General features: G+C 43.4%; 1 protein-coding gene across 2 annotated transcripts in view; it reads right to left on the reverse strand.

The window, feature by feature from the left end:
• LOC111141759 (DEAH-box helicase 35) overlaps positions 1–19,719 on the reverse strand; it is a 64,419-nt gene that overhangs the window by 30,596 nt on the left and 14,104 nt on the right. For both annotated transcript variants that reach the window (XM_022494563.1, XM_022494562.1), the window contains 6 exons: positions 18,813–18,890; positions 12,893–12,997; positions 10,738–10,799; positions 9,838–9,907; positions 7,637–7,696; positions 1,149–1,261 (listed from right to left, as the gene is read on the reverse strand). In XM_022494563.1, coding sequence (XP_022350271.1) covers positions 1,149–1,261; positions 7,637–7,696; positions 9,838–9,907; positions 10,738–10,799; positions 12,893–12,997; positions 18,813–18,890 — 488 coding nt within the window. The remainder of the gene's footprint in view (positions 1–1,148; positions 1,262–7,636; positions 7,697–9,837; positions 9,908–10,737; positions 10,800–12,892; positions 12,998–18,812; positions 18,891–19,719) is intronic.

Below are 19,719 nucleotides of genomic sequence, written 5' to 3' on the forward strand. Positions count from 1 at the left end.
GATAAAATCATCACTAGGACATGCTCATTAATTAGAGATTAATTACCCTAATAATCTGGCAGCCAAGCTTCATGCAAGTTAGTTTGGGCCTGCCTGGTAGAAAAACAGTATATGAATAAACAAAACAAACATTCACTCCGACCCCCCCCCTTTTTTTAAGGCAGCATTCAAAAGTAATCCATAATTACATGTATACCCTATTCTTAGCTTTATTTGCAAAGAAATAAAAACCCGTGCAAACAAAGGTGCTATCTTTAGCATGCGAAGATGCCTGGTTGATGAAAATCTGTTGCTGCGGTCCCGGTGCTAGATGCCACCCCCTTTCCACTTTCCCTCCTGACCACAGACAGCATGTCTGAGTCGGCTGTTCAGAGATAATGGATATACTCTCCAGCAAGAAAAACTCACAAGTCACACCCACAACTCTTCGGATTTATCAAGCACTGTACCAGGCTCCTGGTCTTTGTCCAGTGACTAGGGAGAGGAATTAGGATAGTCTCTTCCTATCTTGGGGGACTCCTCCCAACCATGTCAACCAGGCCTTCTCGCTAAGATGTACAGAGCTAAGAACCAAATGATTCAAATCATCACCACTGACCTCCCAGACAGGCAGTCTTGAAAAGACCAGTTCTGAAGACTATCAGAAGCCTCCTCCTTGTAATCTTGTGACTATCAGAAGCCTCCTCCTTGTAATCTTGTTACCATTTTGCTCTTTCCAACTGAGCTATTAACCACAGACTCATAGAAATTTGCACATCAGTGTCAAGATTTTCAACTGCCTTCAGTGGTGATACTGAGCAGGGTTCCAGAACATCCGATCGATGACAGGAGACACAAAACAGGCTCTTCTCAGCAGCCTGGGATATTGCCCTCAGGGCTTCTCATTCCGTAACTCAGGCCCAGTTTGCTAATCACCATCATTAAAAACGCAAGATCCTTAAGGGCTGCATACTTTTATGGAGTAAATCTGAATGATCCTATTTCTTCGGCGTAGAACAGTGCTTATTGGTTTCTAATTGTATTTAGCTGCTGGCTGGAGCTTGAAAAAATGAAAACCTAAATAAAACAGGTGAAAATTCCCTGACTATTCCGGTGAAAACACACACACACACACACACACACACACACACACACAAGTATCATCAAACCTTTGTAGATAAAAGATATCCACTGGGAATGTTCGCCCTTCTACTGTAAGGATCACACAAGTATCCCTCGTTGGGTCATTGGTTTCATTCTGATTAAAGAAATCCCGAAATTTCTATTAAAAAAAAAAGAAAAGCAATACTTCATTTCTCTCAAAAAAAAAAAAAGTTTCACGGTAACTCACTGAAAGAAAGAAAATAATGTAAAACTGGCAGAACAGGGGGTGGGTAGCAGAGACTGGATATATATAACACAGATTAGCGGTTGCAAAAGAACTATTAAAAATCCTATTTTTATTATTACCATTTGAGGAATCACATTTCAATGCCAGACTCTTTACTAAGGTTTAATAAAAAAAATAATGAAGGTTAGATTTTAAAACCATATTATTCACTAATGCATCTGGGTCAACATGTAGCTGTGGTATTACTTATTTTTATCTCCTGTATTTTAAGAGCGAATTGGGTCCAAAAGGTGTGATTCAAATTAAATACAAATTAAATCAGGTTGATGTGTGGTTCTAATCTGAAAAGCACAAATCTGATCATACAAGGTTATCAATTTATTTAAAAAGCTCTTATCTCTGGGAACACTAGGTATGGTCCTAGTGTCACAGTTATATATTTACTATAAGCTCCCCAGGCTGTAGGTAGGGACAGTGTCTTCTCCATCTTCCCTTGCCCTGTGGGAGTTAGCACAACATCTCATACGGGGTAGGCCATGCATTACACACTTCTCCGGCACTCCCCTAGTACCCTGAGCAGAGAAGGAGCTCCTGGCGGCTCCTCCAGGGAAGGTGGCTACGTCCTCTTCAGTGCCTCTGGTGGCACCTGGCCACCAGACTGGCAGTCTACAGGGAGGCCTGGCACAAGAGCTCTGGCCAAAGACAAGGCAGGGAGAGTCCACTGAAGACTGCCTCTCGGGGAATGTGACCCCAGATACACAGAGGGTCTGGCAGGGGAGTGAGCGCCGGGGGGAAGCCGCTGTGTCAATGGCGGAGGGACATGGAAATCCTGCCGGGTGGAATACGTCATCTGGGTCCCACCAGTGATACGCCAGTCCCCTACAGGCCTGGCTGGGCATCGCTTCCTACTATCCTGGGAGGTCTGGCTATGTGACCATGGTCCTGCCTCCTTCACTTCCCCGTGTAGCTTTACGAACATGCTGGTGCCCGCTCCTGGACACCGGGAACCCGGACTGCACTGAGGGCTGCATCGAGTACACTGAACGGACTTCTACAAGAGTCGACCGACTGAACTACAGAATAGTAGGATGCGATACACTGACCTCAAAGTTGTAAGGAATAAGCACAGATGCAAAAGTGCCTCATGCCAACAAAAGAACCATGTTGTGCTCTAGGAAGCCCCGGCACCATTCTTTACTCCCCCCTGGCTCAGTTCGGTTCGAGGGACTTCAGCCCTCCTGTGGCCCATGGTGTGCACAGCACAGGCACGCTACAAGTGATGCAAAGAGGTAAGAAGAGACAGCTTCCCCCACACCCCAAAAGAGTGAGTCATCCGGGGGGACGGGCATGCCAAGAACCAATGCCAACACAAACCAAGGCAGAATGACCACATGACCAGAAAAAAAAGCCACAAGTTACTCAGAGAGAAAAGGTTAGCACTGAGTGGCTTTCAGGAAGGCTCTGTGGAGGCAGCAGTGTCCCCTGGTAAAGCCTGAATGGATGAAGATGACTATCCCTGCCCGGAAGGAGACGGGACAACCAGTCCCAGGATGAGAGCAGAGTGCAGACTAAGACATAAAGGGGCCACCGACAAAGGAGAGAGCCCAAGGTCTAAGGCAGGCCCCCCCTCTTCTGAGTTGGTCCTCTCGTCTACAAAAGGACACACTGCCATCTAGCCTGGGTGCGACTGCAGATAGCACCAGTCTGGCTGAGACTGTGTACCTAGTCAGTGATTGTATTATCACTCTGAAGGGGCCCAAATGTCACGCTTCACAGGCATTTCATTTGATGGGCAAGACAAGGGCACTGAGCACAGGCATGACATCATCAGACCTGTGTTGTGGATGCCTGGTTCAGGTAGCCATTTTGGAGGAGGGCAGGGGCAATAGGAGATTGGAGGCAAGCTAATTCAGGAAGGTACTGGAATAGCTCAGAGGAGAGAATGAAGGCAAACACCGGACAGGGGCCGGGTGAAAGCAAAGCGTGCCAGAGGTATGAGCCATGGGGCCTGGCAATCGGAGACTGTGAGCGCCCACACGTGCATGCTGGGGAGGAGCGGGTTACTTCTCAGCCCAGGGCGAATACTTCCTAAAGCAAGGGAAGTCTCGAGCCCGAATGACCACGATGAGAGAGGGACTGCGAGAGAAAAGCCAACAGTCACAGGGCAAGTCATAAGTCTGTGAGTTTAGGCAGCTGGTGATAAGCCAGCTGCTAAAGCTCCAGCTGGAGCACAGAAACACAATCAGGATGGCCACAAGCACAAAACATCGACTGAACCAGGGCCCATGGCAGTGGGCAGCCTTAAGGAAGAGCAGCCAGCAAAGGAGTCTGAAGGGGAAGCCTCCGGGAAGCAGGAGAGAGGGGAGAACTGCAGTATCCCAAAGTGGCAGATAGAGAAGAAAGATTTTAAGAACTTGTTGAACAGAGCTGAATGTTACCAAGTCGGCAGGCAGAACAGGGAGGATGGCTACACCTCATTTCTGAAGATGTGGTGCTGAACAGAACAGATCGAAAGTTACTCTTTCAAGAAATAAAATTCAGCATTTACTGAGAAAGCATGAGATCTGTATCCTTAAGATATTTACCTTTTATCTTTACCTAGAAATATAAAACACACACATACAGAAAATTACAGGCTAACCAGCAAATAAATCTAGCATCAACAGCAGACACCTCGTGAGACAGTGAAGAAAAGGCAAGAGTGAGATGAACACGAGTTCATTTCACCGGAAAAAGGACAGTGTGAGTCAGGTTTTAAACAGGTGGGATCACACCGACAGACACACAGCAAGGAACGTAAAATGACAAAAAGCAAGAGGACAGTCTATGAAGCAGAATATAAATGATGTGGACATTTGCCATCTTCCTTCCCTGGCAGCTGCTCAGACCTCACCCACAGAAGTGGGCTCCCAGCAGCCATGTCTACGTAACACACCCACACTGGGTCAACAGCCCTTGATCCACACAGATTGGTCCCGAGCAGGTACTTGACCCCAGCTGACCCCCAGTTCCTTCTCTAGGAATCTGGAAAGAGAAATTAGTCTCTCTCCAAGAAACTGGACCAATGACAAAAAACTGTAGGAGCTGTCAGCAACCCTACTTCTGCCATGTGGATGGAAGCAAATAAACAAAAAACGATAGCTTGTGATACAACGGTCAAGTTGATACTTCATAGTTAGGGGCACCTGGGTGTCTGCTGTCGGCTCAGGTCATGATCCCAGGATCCTGGGATCGAGCCCCACATCAGGCTTCTTGCTCAGCAGGGAGCCTGCTTCTCCCTCTCCCTCTGCCTGAAGCTCCCCGCTTGTGTGCACTCTCTGTCAAATAGATAAATAAAGTCTTAAAAAAATTAATACTTCATAATTATACCTGGTCGTGTTCTGTAACTGCTCACGTAGTTAGGCTTACATTAACGAAGCGGCTAACTCAATCGAGGCAACAATGTGATCAGCCCCACTGTACTCCGCCTCTGCCTCCCAGCCACTGTCACTGGTGTCTTCACCGCCAGCCTGGGTCACCCTGGGCCCTGAGCGAAAGCAGAGTAGAGGGCATCTATCCCGGCAAGCAGCAGGGCTTGGAATTAGTCTGTCGCCCATAGACCTAGCAGCTGGGGCACCAGGGAGGGGGTCTGGCATGCTCAGGCCTCCAGGTCCAATGTTGCCCAAAGCTACACCCTGCCACCTCCACTCTCCCCTCATGCCCCCCTCAGCCTCCTGCTTTCTCTCCTTATCCTCTTACTCTCACATGAGGACTCCCATGCCCTGCAGGCCCTCAGTCACACAGGAAGGACTCTAGCCACCAGGTCCCACGTCATACACACAGGCTGGGCAAGGATGAGTGAAGGGGTAAATGCCCCAGCCACCAAAGGCCCAGCTGATGGCTGCTAAAGGCCCAGCGTGCCCTGAGTCAGAGCACCCCTAGGCCATGCCAAGTTTCCTACACGCCACTTTCCAACTTGAAAAAACTAATCCAAAAGGTCTATCTAGACCAACTGTTGCAGGCAGAATGGAAAGAAGCTCTTTTTTTATATCTCTGTGCCACACCAAAAGACAATGAAAGGATATCGGAAGCAACAGATGTTAACAATTCTAAGAATAGGACATGGTCATTTTTAAACATAGTAAAAACTGCTGGGGGGGGTGGTGACAAAGGTAAAAAGTAAAACACAGGAAGGCATTCTGGGCCACATAGGCATGGAGGAGATGGCGGGAGGTAAGACTGGGTATGGGCCTTCAAACCGGCGTTCCAGTGGGTGCCATGCTTGGGGGGGCGCGAAGTAATTCAAGAGGGCAACAAAGAGCTTTGACCCAAAGGTCATCATGCGCAGACTGAAGACAACACGCTCCTACAGCCTGTGAGAAGGTCCGAGAAACCAGCCAGGCTACACACGCAGACACCTCTCTCAGCCATGCTGTGTTTTTTTTTCTTCTCTTCAACTTGCTCTGCATCCCTGAAGCCACAAGGGAGCCAAGGCCCTTTTCAGATCTCAGCTGTATGACAGAACTGGCCCGCTGACTGATATCTCCACAGCTACTCCTGCCTCTTCTATACAACACCCAGAGTGATCTTTCTAGAACTCAAATATAATCAAGTCACTACCACACCTCACGCCATCCCAGGGCTCCCAACCAGGTGTAGCGCAGATCCTTCCTCCTTTGCTTGGCCTGTGAGGCCTTTCATCACCTGCTGCCTACCAGCGTCTCCATTTTAATCCCCCATTGCTTCCCATTCTATCAAAAATCACTGAACCTAGAGCATCTACTCTGTGCCAGACACTGTTTTAGGTGAAAGGGTAAAATAAAGAGTAAGACATTCGAAGTCCCCATCTTCACGGAGCTTATATTTCACCACAGAAGACACACAATAAACAAACACTTGGCGGGGTGCCTGGGTGGCTCAGTGGGTTAAAGCCTCTGACTTCGGCTCAGGTCACGATCCCAGGGTCCTGGGATCGAGCCCCACATCGGGCTCTCTGCTCAGCGGGAAGCCTTCTTCCTCCTCTCGCTCTCTGTCTGCCTCTCTGCCTACTTGTGATCTCTGTGTATCAAATAAATAAATCAAATCTTAAAAAAAAAAACAAACAAACACTTGGCTATGCACGTAATGCTAGGTAGAAACAAGTGTTAAACAGAAAAACTAGCAGAGTAAGACAACGGAGAGCAGCAGGGTGCTGTTTCCATCAGGGTGGTCAGGAAAGGCCTCTCTGAGAGGGTAATACGTGGTCAAGACTGAACCAAAATGAGCAAAGAGCCGTGAGAACATGTGGGTTAAGAATGGTCTAGAGAGAGGGTCTCCCCAGAGTAGAAACGTACTTGGGTTTTTCTGAGGAACAGCAAAGTGAGGCCGGAGTGTAAGGAGAATGGGAGAGACTGGACAGAAATGAAGTCAGAGAGGTGACAAGAGAGGTGACTGGGGGGCAGAGACTGTCCCTCACAAGGCCCTACAGGCAAAGTAAGACCCCCACATCCACTTGCCTCCCAGCCCCTCGGACACATGGTCTCACGCCCCTGGGGTTCTGTGCACGTTTAGGGCGCCCTTCCCCACACCTGCCCATCCAGCAGACTTCTATGCATCTTCTGAAACCAAATTAGATGCCTCACCTCTGTGAAAGCTTCTGGATGTTCTCCAGCCAGCTAGCCTTAAGCAGCCCCTCTCTGGCTGTCTCAGCTCCTTGACATACTGATCTATTTTTTGTGTCTGCTTCCCAAGAAGTCAAGGAGGGTTACGAAGCACCTGTAGCCAGCACCATGCTGAGCATGTGTATATATATTTATGTATTTATATTTACATTTATATATTTCCATACATATTTTTCTATATAATAAATGGTCAATATTATTTGAGTTGAATTGTTGTTTTGAATTAAAATATTAAAGGTAAGAGAGAAAAACAGTATAAACTAAGCCATAAAAATTACAACATAAATTATTATATGCACAGGGAAAACTTCAACTGCACACAAAACATCTAAACCTCAATGCTACAATCATAAATAAACTTCAGAAATATAACCTCATACTGAAAAAAGTAATAAAAGGAAACTGCCTATGTGGGGAGAAACAGAGTATGTAGAGAAACAAGACAAGTATGTAATTATGAACTCGGTTAATTACTGGCTAATTTCCACCCACAAACTTAAAAGGAGTATCTTCTGATTACCTGGAATCTAGGACATTAGATGGCCCCATAAGGAAGGTAGGCCATTCTGTCAAAGATAGGTTCTCGCTAAAGGTAACTTCCCAAGGACATGTCCAACAATCCCTGTGCTTACAGGGGACAGCAGGGTGAGGAGGGAAATATTCGTACCTCTGCATCCAGAGTGGCTGAAGCTACAATTAATCGAAGATCCCCTCGCTTTCTCTGAATCTAAAAAAGAAGGCATTAGGAAACAATGAAACAGCATGATATGTAGAGATGACATGTTCTGGTACCTGCAATTTACTTCGGCATAAATCAGTGTGTACTTCTGGGGAGTCAAGCCTATAGATGAAATAAAACTGACTACAAATTGGTAACTATTAAAGTCATAGGTAAAAAGGTGGTTCGTTATACTACTCTTCCTAATTGTTTAAATAGTAAAACTTTCCAAAATAAAAAGATTTAAAAAAATGTTTATTGGAAGTTTAAAGGAGCTTTAGGAACTGAATTTGAATTTACCAAAGGTAAAACCATTTCTTCCCAATACCTGGATCTCTCGATAGTCAGAATCTATGCATCCCCAGTTGAAGTACATTAAAAGCAACAAACAATGAATGATAACACTGAGACAGAAATACGGACAAAAGATCTTAACGGCTATTCAAAGAAAGAAATGATCAACAAGCAGAGAAGAAACGATCATATAAAGGATAGGAAAAATACACAATAACATGATACTACTTTTTCATCTACTGCACTGCCAAAGACTGATTTAAGGCTAATACTCGGGGCTGGCAAAGATTTAGTGAAATAAGCCTCTTATTATACTGCTCCCCAGAGAATAATAAGCAGGTGGGATAATCCCTAATCAGTATCAAAAGTATAAATCTTTGGCCAAAGAATAACATCATGAAAACAAGAAGAATGGCAACTAACACGTAGTAAGTGATGGGCCATTCCTGGGTCTATGCACACAGCCACATGGTACATACGCTGCACAGAGATGCCTGGCTGACGAGGTTAGGGAACACCCTCCCTACCCCAAGCTGTGGACAGCCTCTGAGTGTGGGCATCTTGCTCTAATCTGTACAAAGGTGGGACCTCAGTCTATTTGTGACCCTGTGCCAGGCACCATCCAAAGAATTTTACACGATCTTATTTAAGTCTCACAAAAAAATGATGACCTAGAGCAGCTCTGTCCAAGAGACCGCTCTCCAGTGACAGAGAGGTCCTGTCCGATGCACTAGCCACCAGCCATGTGTGGTTACAGAGCTCTTGAAATTTGGCCAATGTGACAGAGGAACTGTACTTTTAATTTATTCTATTTTAATTAACTGACTACCGCAGGCGGCTAGCGGCTGCCATAGAGGGAAGTATACTAGCACAGAGGTAGAAACTCTTATGATCCCCATTTCAGAGATGAGTAAACTCAGCAGTCAGAATCTGAACCCAGGCAGTCTGACCCAGAGCCTAAGCTTTTAATCAGTCTATCCTCTCTTTCTAGAGTCCTGTGACTGGGAATATGTCCAAAGAAAACAATCAGAAAATAGAGGAAGGGAGGAGAGGTAAGACTGAAATAAGACTGGCCATGAGTTGTAACAGCTGAACCCAGATAATGAGCATAGAGGGGTCCTTAGACCCCTCTGTCTGAATAAAAACTTAAAAAAAAAAAAAAGGCAACAGATTTCATTATGAAGGTGTTGCTCATTGCCACATTATTTAAAATACTTCAGGGGTGCCTGAATGGCACAGTTGTTAAGCATCTGCCTCTGGCTCAGGTCAGGATTTCAGGGTCCTGGGATCAAGCCCCACACCAGGCTCCCTGCTCAGCAGAGAGCATGCTTCTTCCTCTCCCTCTGCTGCTCCTCCTGTTTGTGCTCTCTCTGTGTCTGTCTCTCTCTATCAAATAAATAAATAAAATCTTTAAAAAATAAATAAATAAAATAAAATACTTCAAATTTGGAAGCCATATAAACGCCTAAGAATAAGGGAAGAGTCAAATACTTTATGGTAGAGACATATGATTGTATAGACATTATTAAATACAGTGTCTTCAAGGAATATTTAATGACACAGAAAAATGATTTTGATGTAATATTAAGAGAAACACGCAAGATACAAATTAGTGCATACAGTCCAATCCCTCTTATGCCAAAACAGATGCACATACATACACAGACACACACAAAAAAAGAAGAAACATAGCAACATTCCACCAGTGATTTTCTCTGAATGGGTACAATTACAGATCATTTTAATTTCTTCCTTCATATTTGATTGGATTTTCCAAACTTCTACAATGACTTTCCTAATCAAGCAATAAAACAAAACAAAAACACACAAAAAAAAGTCTTGCGTCAAAGTCACACCTTTTTCAGCAAGCCAATGGCAATGTCTGTGTACAAGGTCCTCTCGTGGGCTTCATCCAGCATGATGGCACTAAGAAGCAAAGGGAAGGCCTTGGTGAGCATCAATCAAACCACCCACATAATCCCACCCAGATCATCAATGGGACTTCTGTGTGTCCAGTCCCCGTGCAATCACCCTGTATCAAAAGTTGAGCTAAGTAACTCTCCCTTGACAAGGAGGGAATTATTAAGCTAATAAAAATGGTGACACCAACATATCTTGGTGAAGAAAACAGTATATTTATTGCTATCTTTAAAGAGCTTTATAACCCATAGTGGATTCCAATGGGACCTAATATCTGATTTTAAATTATAATATGACACAAAACTCCACAGAGCACACAAAAAATCGGAACAAGGCCCCACCACGCAAAGACTCAAGCTGCAGAGAACAGCAAAAAGACACGTGATCACAGCTGTGTCCTGTGTGTGTGCCCAGGACTCAAATTTAATGCCCTTCCCCAGAATACCACAGAGCCTATGTAGCACAAAGTTAATGCCATGAGTAATGGACAAAGACACACAAAGAGGGAGACAGTGTAACTAACTATCTGGACTCTGCATATCACATGACACAAAACACTGCCCAGTTCTGTGCTGTGATCTGCAGTCACTATCAGTCCTGGGACATAACAGGGCCAAGAGCAGGATAAGTCGACAGATTATTCAATAATGACAGGGATTTTAATGTGCCCATTTTTTACTGTTAGTAAATTCTGAGAAAGCATCAAAGGTCACAACAGCGCAGGTAAAGAAAAAAGCTTTGAGGCAGCTGAAGGCAGTCATTAAGTCCCAGCTATTAACACAACTACTTGGGTGCTTTTTGAAACTTCGGGGAAGTTATAGGAAAAGCACATTTACCTATATTTTGTTAACAATGGATCAACCATCATTTCCCTGACCAACATTCCATCAGTCAGGAACTAAAAAACAAAAACACAAAGTTTTAGAAATAATTCATTTACACTGTACATTAATGATTTTTTCAAAAAGTTCAAGTGTAAAAAAAGAAAAAAAGTTCAAGTGTAACCAAATGCATACAATGTCTTCGCCAGTGTGTGTACAAGACAATTCCCACAAAGGACCATGAGGAAATGCTCCAACGCTTTAGCGATCAAGCAATGGAACTGGACACAAACAAGACTTTAATCATGGGGTCTTCAGCTGCAGCCTGCAAATCTTCCAGCAGAATTCAACCTGGCATTTACTATCTGAACATTGGCTCAGCCCCATTTCCTCTGGGCCTGCGCTACTGGTACTGTGGACAAACAGGCAGTGAAGACAGACCTTGTCTGCACAAAGGAAGGCCACAAGTCTGAGATCATTGTTCTTAAAATGTCCCAAAGACCGCAGACCTGCGGCTCTTACAGTTACTAAACCTCAGCTTCGACTGCTTTTACCTTAGAGAGGCTGGATAGGGCTGTGGCTAAAAACAGAGGCTGCGGTGTCAGTGGGCTGGGAGCCCTGATCCTCATTCTGCTTTGACTAGCTGTGTGAAGCCTGGGCAAGTTACCTACTTTCTCTGAGCCTGAGTCCTCATTTGTAAAATGGAAATAATAATAAAGTATCTGCCTCAGGGGGTTACTGCGGGACTTTAGAGAGACAGTACAGGGGAAGTGTTCAGCACAGGACCTGGCACACAGGGTTCCAAAGTATCGGGAGGTACCTGGGTGGCACAGTCCGTTAAGCAGCCAACTCTTGATTTCTGCTCAGGTCATGATCTCAGGGTCATGGGATCGAGCCCCATGTCAGGCCTCACGCTGGGCACGAAGCCTGCCTAAGAGTCTCTCTCTCCCTCTCCTTCTGTCATCCTCTCCCTCTCTTTCTTTCTCTAAAATAAATAAATCTTTTTAAAAAAGAGTATTAGCTATTAGTATTTACGGTTAATGAATATTTACAAAATGCTTCAGAAATATGCAGTAGTTATTACTGCCATCCAAAATAACTCAGGACTTGAACAAGGGTAACCATCTGCCCCATCCACTGTAGCTTAAGTGTTTTTACAGGATACGTTTCCTTCACATTTTTCTTGGGCCCGGTACCAGTTGCTACACATACAGCAGTGGGAAGGAGGACATGCCACTGAGGGCACCAGTTACAAGCAGAGCACCTAAAACGATGACCAAATGGAATACAAACACTTCTTGTGAAAGAGTCAAAAATGACCATTTGGTTCTGTAGCCCACTCAAAATTACCTACTTCAAATATATTTGATGGTACAGAAGAATATTCTCTTTACCCAGCAAAATGAACCTCAAAGGTAACAAAGTACAAAAATTTAGAAAATAAGATCTCTATTTTTACAAATCACTACCTTGTCTGGTTCATCTGATTACTTTCAAATTTCCTCTGTGGAAATTGAGAGGAAACTGAGATTCTCATCAAGCAATTTCCATTGCACTGTTCTGCAGAGCCATGTGATGAGCAGGACTCCAGCCCCACACCACAGGGCAGATACTCAGCGACGAACACTGATAACTACGGACGCTAATTAGTTCAACAGTAGCAACTAGGTCAAAGAATGTGCAAGTTAAATCCGTTATCACGTGAACATGAAAAAGTTCTAACTTGTGAAAATAATATTTGTCAATTCTATACTTTATCAATTTATACTACCCTGTCCCTGTTTTTCAGTCTTTTAGAGGCAGGTTTCTATATTTTGACAGCTATGCGGATTGACATACAAGAAAGGACAGCCTCGAGTCCTGGTTCTGTCCCCAACGGACACATACGTCAGGCAAGTCATTCAACCTCCTGGGCCCTCAAGCTCTTCATCTGTAGAAACAAGGGCTCAACCTTCTTTCTGAGGTCCCATCTGGGCCATGGTTCAGGGACTCTCTGAGAGAGCTTCACACCTCCCCACAGACTAAACTCCCTCAAGACAAGGTGATTTCATACACTTTCTGCCCTGGTATCACAGGGCCCCAGTCAGCAGTGATGCTGCATGTTTTTAATTCCACCCCCAGAGAATCTTCTTCCCGGTTCGAAGTAGAAAAAGCAGTGTGAGCACTTCACCTTGATTCTCGTGGCCAGCGGGTCGGTGCAGTCGTCAAAGCGGATGCAGTAGCCCACCTCGTGGCCCAGCACCGCACCCCTTTCCTCAGCTACTCTCCCTGCAACCTTTGAGAAGAAAGATCATGCTAAAAATAGAGACACAGAAATTACTGCACAGAGCGCATACTATGGAAAATCTAGTATTTTTTTTAAAATAAGTATGTGAACACAGTGGATAATGAGAAGAAAAGGGGCAGGTCATTAGAGAACAAGCATGATTTATTTACTCTGTGTCTCACTCCTCCTTCTACAACCAACCTGGGGCAATTTATAATTAAGTATCATATAACAATAAGCAACATGAATGGAAATCAAACAAAGATGTTACAGATCAGGACCAAAGAAAAGGCAGATAAAAGCCAAGGAGAAAATTTTAAAACACAGATATGACAAAATTATTTCAGGTGAGCCATAAATTCAGCACAACATTTCCTGGCAGCCGAAGCAAAAAGTGGAAGAAAGGACAAGACTCACCACAGTAAAGCTTTTTTAGCACACCAGCTGGGGAAAAATTCTCACATCTTTGTGCCTCAAAATAAAGCACCTTCCAGGGGCGCCTGGGTGGCTCAGTGGGTTAAAGCCTCTGCTTACGGCTCAGGTCATGATCCCAGGGTCCTGGGATCGAGCCCCGCATTGGGTTCTCTGCTCAACAGGGAGCCTGCTTCCCTTCCTCTCTCTCTCTGCCTGCCTCTCTGCCTACTTGTGATCTCTGTATGTCAAATAAATAAAATCTTTAAAAAATAAAAAAAATAAAGCACCTTCCACTGGACCATGAAGGTGGAGAATAGGAATGATCAAATTCAACACTGGGCCAAGGTCATCTTCTATTTGGAGGCAAAATAACGTTTAACCTGAGCCAGATAACCTAAAACAACTGCAACAGTGCCCCAGCTACCCAAAGCACTGAAAGGGGAAATAAAGAAAATGAAAGCAATGAAAAGGGGCAGAAAAGAGGATGAGAAGGTAAATAAAGGATCCAAGTTAACATAATGAAGTAAAAGCAAAAAACAAAATACATAATAATATATTACAAAGACCACAAACTACAGATATATACATGACAAATAAAACGTGAACAGAGGAAAGAGAAAACAAAACCCAAAAGCATGGTCTACTACTACCCCTAGAAGGCTATTCAAAGGTTATCAACTTATTAACACAAAATATTTGAATGATGAATAAATCAAAGTGGAAGAGCAATAAAAAGAAACTAAAGAGTTGAATATTCATGATATAAACTTAATCTCCCCCTTCCACAGGTGAGGCCACCTCTCCATGGACTCTGAGTCCTGAGTCTGAAACGGGGGGGGGGGGCTGGCACAGGAGGTGTCCTGACGCACTTTCCACTACTGCCCTGGTGTGACAGCCCCAGGGTCAGGAGCCCAAGGATTTCCTGCTCTCAGCTTTCTAGGCATTATCTGGCCATTGGTGTTTAAAAAACTGAAGAACAGATGAGGACTAGAAGGGGTTCTGCCTCATGACTTGGAATTACAGATCTAGTAGGCCAAAAGAGAATCAATCATTCTGTAGCTGGTCCACACCACGCAGTCTCTGAAACCACCTTATGAAATCAGAAATCCATCCTACATTATTACTCTACCTCTGCAGGTTCTACTTGCTGCCAACCAGGATTTCACTGCAAAAATTTTGTTATTGTTTCAATTCCAACTCCACACATTATACTATAAATCTCAAAAAATGGTACAGATAGAAAATGTGTACACAGAGCTACGAGGAGCTCATGGGAAAAGGCTTGTAACAATGAGTATAAATGGACCAACCCTCGCTATAAAAATATGATCATTTTATGGGTCTAGAAGGTAAAAGCCAAACATATTTATTCTTACAATTCACTGTTTGTATACATTTGCTATAAAATACATTTTATTTTAAAACTCTTTTATTCTTTCATGTATGATCGCACCACAGCACATTTTGAAAGGTCATATTCTATCGGCTTTCTAACAGATTTTTACCTCTACTATTTAAGTTTTACTCCCATAACTTCTTCAGTTGGACTGGATAAATAGTATCTATTTGAAAGAGGCAAATAAATACAGAGAAAGGAAGGTGAAGAGAAAAAGAGAAACCACTCACTGAGCACTTCTGCCTGCAGGTTCTAAGTTTTCACAAACTATATCTCACTAAATACGTACGCAGCCCATGAGGCGGGCAAGAGACACTCGTTGGTACAAAGAAAGAAACTGAAATAAGAAAGGTTGAGAGCTTGTCCTGAGTCACAGGTCAAGGCAGGGCCTGGTCTGGAAGACAAACCCCGACTCTCTGAGCCCAGTGAACTTGCTCGCTAGTAGGTGTCTCTCATGGAGATCACGCAATGGCTCACGCCATCTGTTCTTGGGCTCTGAGACTGTTTTCAGAGTTTAGGCTGCACACAAAGTACTCTCTGAGATATAGCATTTCAAACTTGACAGCTCTATTAATACTCCACCGTTAATGTATACACTCTTTGCTCTTTCCAGAGAAGGCATGGCGTTTCATGGAAATTATCCACAGTAACATTTGGAGCTAAATGCAAAGTGATTAAGAGCTAAGATTCCCAATTACAAAGAGAAAAAATTGCTCTAATTCCTAAGCAACTGAGTCATCTTTCCGTGATATAAAAGGTTAAGTCTAAACACTATAGTGTAGTTTCCCAACTGTATCTCTATATTTACTTACACACACAAGACTCAGAAAATGCCTATCGGTAATTTCTACCTTGAAGACAATTAGAAAGTGAACTCTGGGGGAAAGGATTACATAATAATGAAAACTCAGTACTGAGCAAAAGTAACTCAAGGCAAAGAATTAACTTCTTGTCCGGGTAAGGATGACAAAATAAAGGTATCCCCCATCTCCTCTGATAGCTAATTTAAAACAAGAAATAAAAAATATCAGCAACCAAACCCTACATCTTCGATGAAAGGAGGAAACAGCCAGACACAAGCCCACACAAAGTAGGCAGCACGGCTGCCAGATGCTGTGAGGTCTGACTCTAGAAGAGACGCTCCAGCCTGCTCCCAAGCCCAGCATACTACTGGCTCTCTCTCAATGTAGGTGTCACCACCCTAAGAGGCAGGGCGGACAACATTCAGTTTAGGAAGACAAGAAGCAGCAGTGTGTTCAGGCCCAGAAGACACAGGAAATGTTTCCAGAGAGAACCATTCTGATAGCAAACAATCACCAGGGAGTGAGATTTAACAGAGAGGCAGGCAGTCAGGCAGCAAGTAATCAAGTCCTAAATCAGAGAGCCCACAGAATTTTATCGTTAGCCATTCCAGACCTCTGCAATCACTAAGGAGAGCACCTCCAGATCCTCATCCTGCCCCGGCAAAAGAGGCGAAGAGATCCGGTGGGAGGCCTTGCACTAACCAGACCAGCACAACCTCACGACTCTGCAGCCATCTGTGGTCCAACTCAAAGATGAGTTATTATCACCAGAGCCCTAACGCCAGTCCACTGCAGTAAAGCCGACCAAGAAGGAAAGAGACAGGAACAGAAGCAAAACTGCAGTTTAAAAAGAAACTTTAAAAGTATTTTCCAAAGAAAGAAGTAGAAATCAGGTAAAGGGATCCAGTTTCGAAGAAATCATAAGCTTGAGCTAAAAACAGTTTAAGGCAGAAAGACAAAGTCAAAGGAGGGTCAAAGAGAAACAAGGTCTGAAATGCACAGGTCAGAAGCCAGTCTGCAGAGGTCCCCCAAACCTGCCAGCTCAGGCATGACGGACACCTGAGAGACTTTTCTCAAATTTGAGAATAATCCCCAAATTTATACAATGCTACAAAGAACTGTTAGAAAGCTGAAGAAACTTTTCCACAGTGGCAATAGTAAAAAGCAAATCTGAATTGACTATGCTAGGGAAACACTAAAATACTGCTCTACTCTACTCCCTCCATAAGAAAAGAACAGAAAATCATTCTCGTGTGAAGACATGACCCAGGGGAATGTGGCCAACAACTACAGGAAAAAAAAAGATTTACAGAAATGTGCCAGGGAGGGGGTGCCTGGGAGACTCAGTAGGTTAAATAGCTGACTCTTGGTTTAGGCTCAGGTCATTTCGGGGTCATGAGATCAAGCCCCGCACTGGGTTCTGCACTGAGCATTAAGCCTGTTTAAATTTTCTCTCTCTGTGTACCCCTGCACACACATTCTCTCTTTTAAAAAAAAAAAAAAAAAAAAAAAAAGCAATGTGTCAGGCAGTTAATAAAAATGTTTCATTATTTTTCTGGATTTTTTTTTAATGTTTGTAATATTACCAGCTTTTTAAATCTGTAACGTATTGCAATTATCTCCTTCCATTCTAGATATTCACTTCTCTTTTAAAGAAAAAAAAAAATTCAAAGAGGTGATTATGAGACCCAGGAAGAGAGATAAAGGAACCAAAACAGAATACATTTGACTAAAAACAATCATGGATATTGTGGACAGGTTTGGAGACATCTTACAAAAGAATCTGGAAAAGAACAGATGATTCCAGAGATGGTGATAAACACTCAAAACGGACAAAGGAGGGGCACCTGGGTGGCTCAGTGGGTTAAAGTCTCTGCCTTCGGCTCAGGTCATGATCCCAGGGTCCTGGGATCGAGCCCCTCGTTGGGCTCTCTGCTCCGCAGGGAGCCTGCTTCCTCCCCTCTCTCTCTCTGCCTGCCTCTCTGCCTACTTGTGATCTCTCTCTCTCTCTGTCAAATAAATAAAATCTTTAAAAAAAAAAAAAAAAAACGGACAAAGGAGATCTAATACACACTCATCTGATGCCCTTAGTAAAAAGAATATATACGCCAAGACAGAACAGAAGAAAACCTGAGATTTGAACCTGAAGACTCAAAGTTCTTCGGTATTAAGAAAAAAATGAGACCAGACAATCAACATCGAGATATGTCCTGGCACAAAAACAAGCTGACAAGCATCCAAGCAGGAAAAAGTGAGCCAGGAAGGAAGGAGGGGAAAAGCCCACTGAAACTCAGACTTCTGCACCAGCGATCGTCTTGTCAAAAGGCAGTGAGTAATGTCCGCACAGTTCCCAGGGAAAGAGAGGGCGAAGCAAGAGTTTCGTAACAAAGACCACAACCAAACATTCTCAGGCATGTACAACTCAGCCAATCAAGAAATAAGGCAAAATGAGCCATTCAAGGTCAGCAAAACCATGGCAAAGAATTAGTGATGAACATTGGCTCTCTTTAAACTAGAAATAAAGCTAATCAGCTGGGGGAGTTATGATTACAGAAAAGAATATGTATTTATACCCTTGAAATGAAAGTCATAGCGCTGCATCTATAACAAACAGGGGAGAAAATACAGAAAGAATAAGTGGGCCTCTGCTCTTTTGTAACAGGAAATTACCTGTAACAGTTTCAAAAAGAAGTAACGGTAAAGCTTTCTGTAATCTCGTTTCTTAGTTTTCAAACTTCCACACGTTCTCGTGTGGTGAACAAATATTTCTCCAAAGTTCAGTAACTACACCTATTTCACTTCGGTTTCCCCTTTTGTGAAATTCAACAAAAGCAAACGTGGAGCTGGCATCCATTTTTGTAGAATTACTTCTATCCATCCGACGCTACCACCCATCTTCGTGTGAACAGAAGCGCAAAGCTCAGAATGACGTCCACAGATGTTCACAAGATCTTCACTGGGTGGTGACATTTTTATTTATTTTAATTATTCTTTGTTTTGACTTCCCCTGTACTTTATTACTACTTAAAAATTTGTAATGTACAGGTATTAATTTACAAAAAGAAGCAGCTTGTAGTTCTTTTTCAACCGAAGAATTAAACACTCAAGAGCCACCCCATATTCATTTTGGGGCTTTGAGGAAACAAGAAAAAAAGAAGTTACTGAAACAGAAGACGCACATGGAGTTTTTGCAACATGGAAAGAAACTCACTGTAACGGCAGCCACTCTTCGAGGCTGGGTCACTCCCACCACTCTTCCTTCGGCGGTCCAGCCCGCTTCTGCAAGGTACTGCAAATAAAACCACATGTAAGTACACATCTGACACCACTTCTCCAGAAACAATTTCTCCCAAAATAACCCTATATTGTATTAAAATCACTGAGAAAGTTAGTAACAGATGGTTCTTATCCCGGTAGACATTTTGGAAATTATTTTGCAAATGAGGGATCAGAGGCTTGGCAATCTTCAGTAACTTGCTTACGCTCACATCAGAAGAACTTAGGCCCAAGTTCAACATTCTGACTCCCCAGTCTTTCAAATTTCCAAGTACCAGAGCTGCCTGAAGGAATAAACTTCTATCCACGGGCCACACAGAACAGTGCTAAATCTATAGAACAAAGAATTTTAAAGTATGCACAGAGACACGTCAATGTAAATGTCAACCATACAAAACATTTTAGTCAGAGTAAATAAAAATAACTGGGGGTGCCTGGGTAGCTCAGTCATCTCGCTTCGGCTCAGGTCATGATCCCAGGGTCCTGGGATCAAGCCCCACATTGGGCTCCTTGCTCAGCAGGAAGCCTGCTTCTCCCTCACCCACTCCCCCTGCTTGTGTTCCCTCTCTAGCTGTGTCTTTCTCTGTCAAATAAATAAATAAAATCTTTAAAAAATAAATTCATTATATAAAGTAACTAGATTTTGTACATGTGTATATACGCCTATATATCAATACACATAAAATTCAATGGTATGTATTTATCTGATTTATGTATTTACTTATTTATATATTTATGTATGTATTTATATATGTATTTATTTACTATATATACTTATTTGTTATATAACCATTTGATCGTATACATTTTTAAACTCCAAAGTGGGTAACAGCTGTTATCAG

This window comes from Enhydra lutris, unplaced genomic scaffold (genome assembly GCF_002288905.1).
Source record: "Enhydra lutris kenyoni isolate GAN:26980312 unplaced genomic scaffold, ASM228890v2 scaffoldscaffold6, whole genome shotgun sequence".
In the NCBI taxonomy this organism is placed as follows: Eukaryota; Metazoa; Chordata; class Mammalia; order Carnivora; family Mustelidae; genus Enhydra; species Enhydra lutris.